Raw genomic sequence first — 8,096 nt, 5'->3', positions numbered from 1 at the left:
AAGATAAGAACAGCAACTATCAAACTCATTTCACAGTCTCATGTAATTTTTAAATAATGTGACACTGATTTGAGGTAATTAAATTAAATTACATTTTCCAGTTACAAATTGTGGCCGCGCTATCATCTTTTCCAATGGACTGCTCACATTAAACAAAATGGGGTAATCCAGATGAGAAAACATTAAAACATGATTATCATACAATACTTCATTACTCCAGTAGATTTTTGGGGTATCTGTACTTACTTTTACTCCATTTGAAAACTGATATCTGCATTTTCTACTAGTTTGTGAAAATAAATAAAGGCACTAAAAAAAGATGTAAATAGAGAGAGGTAAACACAAACACTGATGATATTTTAACTGATTGATTAATTGATGGATGGATGTATTGATTGAGATCTTGGGGACTCATAAGGCAGAACATGAAACAAGGAGCATTAACGACTATGATGCAATAGATTCTTAGAAGCAAGACATTCCCCATCCCTGGCCTTATTCAAAAGAATCGTTTGGTGTCACCTCAAAAAACGATTTTTTTACGAATGTGTTGTGTGTCTTGTCCCAGCCTAAAATCCAAAAGCTTCTGTTATGTTTCTGTTATTGTTATGTAATTAAGCTTTTTTTTTTTTACACCATTTTTTGCACTTTTACTTAAGCACAGAATGATTAGTACTAAAATGCTGAATACTAAATACTATACTAATACTAAAATAAACTACTAAAATGCACCTCTGTTGTGTCGAGCTGAGTTTAGTAAAAATTAAAAATGTTCTCCTCATCCAATTGCTTCTAAACTGAAGTTGCCCTCCAAGCCATATAGGCGGCGCTGTTATTTTTTTGGATCGATGTATTGCCGCTTCGCCGGGCGCGCCACTTCCGCACTGGGTATCAACAACTATGGCGAAGACGTACGACTATTTGTTTAAACTACTGTTAATCGGTGACTCCGGGGTCGGAAAGACGTGCGTATTGTTCAGGTTCTCAGAGGATGCCTTCAATTCTACGTTCATATCGACCATAGGTACGTATACATTTAATTTAAACTGGGCACGTTAAAAAAAAAAATGCGCCCACCGGGCTTCTGGATTGGTCTAATTACTGGAGGGCTAATTACACGACGGTAATGTTATGATTTTGATAATTGGTTATTATTCCCAGTGTGCGTCTAGGACTATTGCCTTGGAGCTTCATTAGAAAAATATTCCCTGCTGGTTAGCATTGCTATTAGCTGCTAGGGTTATAAAGTCACCCTTTGTGGTGAGCTCCGATTAACTCTCTGCGCTAACGCCAACTGTCAGACAAAGAATGCTTCAGTCGCTTTATGTTTTTATATCCTGTACTCTATATTCTTTATTTTTTTAATTTCTAAGATAAGCGGTTCGCTGCTATTATTGACATGTACGATCGTCCTTCTAGGCATAGACTTCAAGATAAGGACCATAGAGCTCGACGGCAAGAAGATCAAGTTGCAGATATGGCAAGTTGCGTCTCATTCTGCTTATTATTTCCTCGACAATGATCTGTGCCAGTTCCTGCCTTTGCGATTGATGTTTACAGCAACGTAATTTTACGCTTTCTCGTAAATCGATCAGTAAGTCAGGCAGCCCCATCGTCAGGTGTGCTGCGGGAAACTATCAAATGTATCACATTATGTATTCATCACTACAAATAATGTCTTTATTCATTGATTTTATTGTGACTGGCAGAACATTTAGATGCTAATTCAGTACACGGCAGAAGGTAAAAATGAGCTGTGAATCCACCTGTTGCCATTGGTCCAACATTGCTTTCCGTTCAACTAACGAGGCCCAAATTTCACACTGTGTGAGTAAATTGAGTCAGTTTAGACAAGCGCATCATTAATTTCAGTTTCATTCCTTTTTGTGACATTTTTTTATTTTTCTTCGATGGTGTGTCGTGAGCTTTTTCATAAAATATAAGCATTGGCTCAATAAAGGTTGGGAAACACTCCAGTAAAGCATCCATTTTGGTGGTTTCCCCCTGCAGGGATACAGCTGGCCAGGAGCGCTTCCGAACAATCACGACGGCCTACTACAGAGGAGCAATGGTCAGTACTATATGTGTTCAAGCGGCACGGATATTGTTTTTCTTAACTGCTGGTACAGTGTACCCCTACTATTTGTGCAAAAATCCACAATGCCCCTGTATATTTTTTTTGTAATAGTCTTTATTCAAAGTTTAAACCAGTGGTTTTCAAATTGGGATCCCTATACACCTTGGGTCCACTCGCGATCCTATGAAGGACTATGAAACAATGGGTGGGTGGGTGGTGACCTCTCCTACTAAAGCAGGACTGTCAAACTAGTTTTTGTTGCAGGCCATATTGTTGATACAGTTTCCCTCAGAGGGCTGTTATGACTGTAAAACCATATAAATGATTAATCACCTCATCACACTATTTAATATACACACCAAATTGATGGATAACTCGGTTTGACATCAAAGTGAAGGATAATCATTTGTTAAACTATTTTTCAAGTTTCTGTAACGAGAGTTTGATAACAGAAAAAATGCCCGAATAACTCTTATTATTTATTATGAATGATGATTTAAAATTTTAGTACAGATTTGAGCAAGAATCATGGCAGCTGACCCAAACGATTTGCTTTCGCGGGTCACATAAAATGATGCGGGAGGATGGATGTGGACCCCCCCCCCCCTTGTTTCTGAGCCTCACTGACCTTTGGCACCTTTCTTTACAGGGAATCATGCTGGTCTACGACATCACCAACGAGAAGTCTTTTGAAAATATCAAAAATTGGATAAGGAACATAGAGGAGGTATACATTTCTATTGTGTTTTGAAAAGCACAAATTTGGCTATATTTGTTTTTTTCTTCTCCCCCATGATTAATGTTATTTTTTTCTAATTAAATTTGGATTTTAAAATTCCAACTTTAAAAAAAATTCTTTAAAAATTGTGTGCAGGAATTCTGAGACACACAAAAATAATCTCATTACTCACAAGTTCTCACCCTAACCTTCATAGTCTAAGCGCTTTCTAGTGAGACAGCACAGTCAACACAAGCTCGCGTAACAAGCACGGAATATATCTTTGTTTTGTTGTAGTGAGAAGGAAAATAATTTTGCGAACTTTCTTAACATAGTGGGATCCTAACCTACCAAGTCAAATTGAAACCCTAACTGTTTGCAACCCTCTAATTTGAATCTTTATACCACGCTTAAAAATATTTATTCAAGCTGCTGTGCCAGGCCTGAAACCCTAATTTGGAACACTAACTCCTAATTTGAAATATTCACCCTAATTTGAAACCAGAAACTATGTTTGAAACACTAATTTGAAACTCTAATCCTGTCTTGAAACGCTATCCCTAATTTGAAATCATAACCCTGGTTTCTAAACTTAATTTTAAATGACACCCCTGTCTTGAAACCTTGAACCTTATTCTTTCTTATACTTTTATGAAAACAAGTAATTTAAAAAAAATAAAAAATCAATTCTCCAAAATGATACGTCACAAAAAAAGTACTGTTTTTAGATTGTGTGGGAACTCTGACATTCACTTGTAAAACTAACTCATTAAATTTGGATTTTAATCTGGAGACGTTGCAATTTTTTTCTCCAAAATGGACTTTATTCCCATAAGATGTTTGTCCTTGCTCTTGTTCCAGCATGCGTCTTCCGACGTTGAGAAGATGGTTCTCGGTAATAAATGTGACATCAATGACAAGCGACAGGTGTCCAAAGACAGGGGCGAGAAGGTGAGAAACAGTTTGAGAGAATATACAGTCTTCTATGTTTTGTGGGATGTATCAGAAAGCGCCCGAATGTAATTCTCTGTAATTTCTTCGTAGCTTGCTTTGGAGTATGGCATTAAGTTCATGGAGACGAGCGCGAAGGCCAACATCAATGTGGAGGGTGTAGGTTCTAAACCTTCTTTGACAATAATCATAATATACATGCCCTGTGTATAAATGTTACACCTTGTCTACTTGCAGGCTTTCTTGACACTTGCCAGGGACATCAAATCCAAAATGGATACCAAAATGGTAAGATGAAACGGTGATGGTACTAGTAATTTAGTTACTAATTTACTATTTTAATAATGAAAGTCACGATTCTGTGAGCAGTGTGCTTCAAGTCGTCATTTTTCTCATGCACTTTAACACTATAGTTGGGTTCAGGAATTCTATAAGGTGTGTATTCTTCCAAAATGGGTGATCCATACTGTACCACTTTTGATACCATCTTGAAGATCAGGGTTTACTGCGCCGCTTGGTACTATGGCAGTCCGCATTGAATCGTGCCATTTGGTGGAAAGGTGGCTATATTGTCTGTTGTTCAACAAGACCTGCGGAGGTATGAAAACATCTAGGAGAGGTGGCTGTAGAGTTTTTTGATGATGAGGATGGAGCTGCCAGGCAAGAGAGCTAGAGGAAGACCTAAGAGAAGGTTGATAGATGTTTTGAGGGAAGACATGAGGGCAGTTGGTGCGAGAGAGGAGGATGCACAAGATAGACTGGCATGGAAAAGGATGATGCTTTGGAAAAGTAGCCCCTAAAGTCAGTTTGAAATGGCGTCGATCATGAGCAGACCCACAAAAATTCCCACTAATCCATACCTGAAAAGCAACAGAGAGGCTGACTTTTTGATTTGAAATGGCCACTTTAGGGTCATTTTGGGGAAAATTTACATTTGCATCCCCTGGCATGTTTTGAAAATTCAGCCCCCAAAAAAACAGTTTTGCCTTGGCATATCCATTGTAAATAGACCCACAAGAAAGTCTAAAGGGTTAAAGAGTTAATCCAGATCTGATCCAGATTGCACCTTGGCAGAATGTAAACAGTACACTTGTATAAGCCTTGGCAGAGTTCCCCCGTTGTTGTCGAGATCGTTCCAAGTGCTGATTGACCCTTTGTGTTGCCTCAGGAAGGGAACATGCCGCAGGGGAGCAGCCAAGGAGTTAAGATTCTGGAGCCACGGAAAAAGAGCAGCTTCTTCCACTGCAGCGTCCTTTGAGGACCACCGAGGCCTTTTTACCGAAGAACCCGCTCGAGCCCAAATAAAACTGTTCCTTGCTTGGGAGCACTTCCTTTCGTTTCCTCTCCTCCCTACCAGTCTGCACAAAAGCATAATCGCCTCTTCTGAGCACTTCCAGCTGGACAATCTCTTCCGTTTACAAGAAATCTCTTAGGACCAAGGGGCCACTCGGAGGAGGACAACAACGAAGAGATGTCGCACAAATAACAGGCTTGTACTGCTGTTTTTCCCCCCTTTTTTCTTTGTCTTACTTCACCTAAGCGCCAGAGAAGGAGCGCTACTTCTTTGAGCGCTTTTTTATAAGGTGGGGGGGGGGGGGGGGGGGGGGCACCTTTCTGCCAGAAACTGACAAGCTTGAACCCCAGCCAAACGGCGCCATTTGGCAATCGCGTATGAAGCAGGTTTTAATTCACTAAGACACGTGGAGCCTGACATTTTGGTGCAAAGTGGCCATGTTAAGGTCAATTTGGTGAACATTTACTTTTGGTACCAATGCCCTCAAAACCAGCTTGACTTACCTACCTACCAAATTGCTGTCATGAATGCATCCACAAAAAAGTCTCAAGAACCCATGTCCAAAGCAGTAATTTTTGGGTCACCTTAAGCATTTAGTGGTCCATCAGAAACCAAACTTGTTTTAGGGATTGTCCCAATTCCAACCAAATTCGAACCATGCATACGAGACAGATGGATGACACTAAATCCTGAAAAGATTTAATGCCTCGCCATAATTTAATTTCGATGTGCAGCTTTTTGTTTTATCATGATTTATTAGGCATTGTTCACCGCTTACGTGACAGTCGTTTGACTTCTAGACCAGCCTGTCTAAGAATGATCTCTTTCACACGGCGATATCCCGCATCAGAGCCGTAACGGACTATTTATGCTTTTCACAGAAACCAGTCAAGCGGGTGCCGTGACCGTATGTGCTTTTGCAGAACAGCGGTAATTGCTACCTCCAAAGTTTGAAAATGGCTCTGTCGAAAATCTCGACTTTTACTGTCGGTGCGAAAGCGGCTGTTGATTGGATTGAAGGCAATTTAGCTTTATAAACATAACAAATTCTTGCTTTTGGGGTCCACTTCTAAAAATGTACTAACATGATTGATTCTGATTTGATACGGTATCAAGCGTAAAATGACGTTTCTGGCAATTTGAACAAAAACCCTCCCCTCTCCCCCTCTTCTTCAGCTTTCCTCGCACTTTACCACGAACTCCAGTAGACATTTCCATGGCGTCATATTAGGGGGCATAATACTTCTTACAACTGACATGTGAGAACCCAGTGCAGTATTTGGCTGACAATCTCATTTTGATTTCTGCCTCATCTATTTATACAAAGCTCTCTTTTCTATGGTATTATTTGTAAAAAAAAAAAAAAAAAATATTCATATTCAAAGGCATAAGTACTGTTCGATTTCGACAAAAATCCCAATCAGTAGTCAGTATTTTAAAGACGCACTTATGAGGTGTTTAAATGCAGTCCAGGACGGTAGCTCTGCATATATAGTTTTTCTTTTGTGCTTCCATGAATGTTAGAGCTGCTGTTATGGAAGCCTCTTACATGTACGTGTCAGTCGTCTTTTTTTTTGTTTTTTGTGCTCCATTCATTTTATTTTCTTGACATATCAACAGACCTCCAACACGCACATGTCTTCTCACTTCATTCCTGTACCTTTGTCCCTGCACCAAAAATCACGTGTGTCCATTTGTCCTGTATCGCGGTGCGGTTGTGCATTGTGATTCTTGGACGAGTGTGAGTGCATGAGAGAAAGTGAGTGCTCTTTAATAATGATCGCTTTGTTCGACATTGAGCCAAAAAATGGGACACTTTCTAAATAAAGAAATGAATGAATGAATGAATACATCTACATCAATGCAAAACATTGAGTGGGGAAGTTCATAGTGATAAATATTTCCTTAGTCTGGCATTTTTTAAAATCTTAACGTGTCTCTACACAAGAGGTATTAGGGCTACATTGGCTAGAAAATAAATATATTACTCGACTAAAATAATTTTATGAGATTAGGTGTAGAAAAAATGTGCTAGATAGTTAAGGACTGGCAATCTTTTTCCTTTAAAAAACAGACTGAAAAAAATACTGGATTCGACATGTTTAGGAACACCCCCTCACACACACAAATTGTACAAATGTAGCAAATATTCCCCCCCCCAAAAAAATCTCACTATTCTCATAAAATCACAGGTTTTTCCTTAAAGAAGATTTTTTTGACATTATTCTCATAATCCTACTTTTTATCTTGAGACAATCTTAACTTTTGTCTCATAAAATTGAGCTTTCAATTGTAGAAAAAAACAGGCTTTATTTTCACAAGATTACGTCTTATCCCCCCCTAAAATTAAAGGAAACCCTCTCCCCCGCCCCCAAAATTTCATCCAGAAAGAGACTTTACTCTCATAAGACTGTAGTTATAACCCCCATAATCTTTCTGGGGGGGAGGGGGGATCAGAATTTATCCGTATGATAGAAAACATTTATAACCCTGAATAAAATTCACTTATTATATTAAAATGATTTTTTCCAGTGTGGCCCTAATACTCCTTGGGTAATAATGTCTCTGCTCATACTGGTGTTTTATTGAGACATGCAATATTATCGTGTGTTATGAACCACATGTCCTGCGTGAACAGGCTAATTATGACAATTTCTTTTTTTTTTTTTTTTTTTTAAATCTGACTTTGTATTTTTACTCAGATTTTCACATACATTTCATACATGGTGAAGGACATAACATAGTGAATATTCTATTGAGAGATCTACTTATTGTACTGTACTTTCTACTTCCAGCGTGAAGATGTGTATCTGAAGTTTGTAGAGATGTCTACTTTTTTTGGGATGAATAAAAAAAAAAAAATAATAATAATAAAACAACAAGGAAAGCAATCATAATGCTTTATTATTTCCACGTCCTGGCGGACATTCCCGCTATGGACCTTGGCTACATTCATTACAACTGGGCCTTAGTGGCAGGTGTGTGCTAAATGCTGCTGCCCGTCTAGTCAGGGGTCACTGGATCCCCCGTAGATTTAAAAACACAAAATCTAACAT

At 38.8% G+C, this 8,096-nt stretch overlaps 1 protein-coding gene across 1 annotated transcript; it reads left to right on the top strand.

Moving 5' to 3' along the window:
* Positions 1–875: 875 nt before the first annotated feature.
* LOC133411980 (ras-related protein Rab-8A-like) lies at positions 876–7,921 on the top strand. Its single transcript, XM_061694905.1, has 8 exons — positions 876–1,024; positions 1,420–1,480; positions 2,011–2,071; positions 2,727–2,804; positions 3,657–3,746; positions 3,840–3,905; positions 3,984–4,034; positions 4,915–7,921. The coding sequence occupies exons 1-8, from the start codon at positions 901–903 to the stop codon at positions 5,002–5,004; spliced, it is 621 nt and encodes a 206-aa protein (XP_061550889.1). The 5' UTR covers positions 876–900; the 3' UTR covers positions 5,005–7,921.
* Positions 7,922–8,096: the final 175 nt, after the last annotated feature.

This window comes from Phycodurus eques, chromosome 13, assembly GCF_024500275.1.
Source record: "Phycodurus eques isolate BA_2022a chromosome 13, UOR_Pequ_1.1, whole genome shotgun sequence".
NCBI classification, from domain to species: domain Eukaryota; kingdom Metazoa; phylum Chordata; class Actinopteri; order Syngnathiformes; family Syngnathidae; genus Phycodurus; species Phycodurus eques.
This window is presented reverse-complemented; position numbering and strand designations above follow the sequence as displayed.

What these genes read in the sequence shown, in the direction of transcription:
- LOC133411980 (XM_061694905.1), top strand. Translation starts at nt 901, where the DNA reads ATGGCGAAGACGTACGACTATTTGTTTAAACTACTGTTAATCGGTGAC. An exon ending in TACGTTCATATCGACCATAG is followed by an intron (nt 1,025 to 1,419) that starts GTACGTATACAT and finishes TCGTCCTTCTAG; the next exon opens with GCATAGACTTCAAGATAAGG. An exon ending in GGATAAGGAACATAGAGGAG is followed by an intron (nt 2,805 to 3,656) that starts GTATACATTTCT and finishes CTCTTGTTCCAG; the next exon opens with CATGCGTCTTCCGACGTTGA.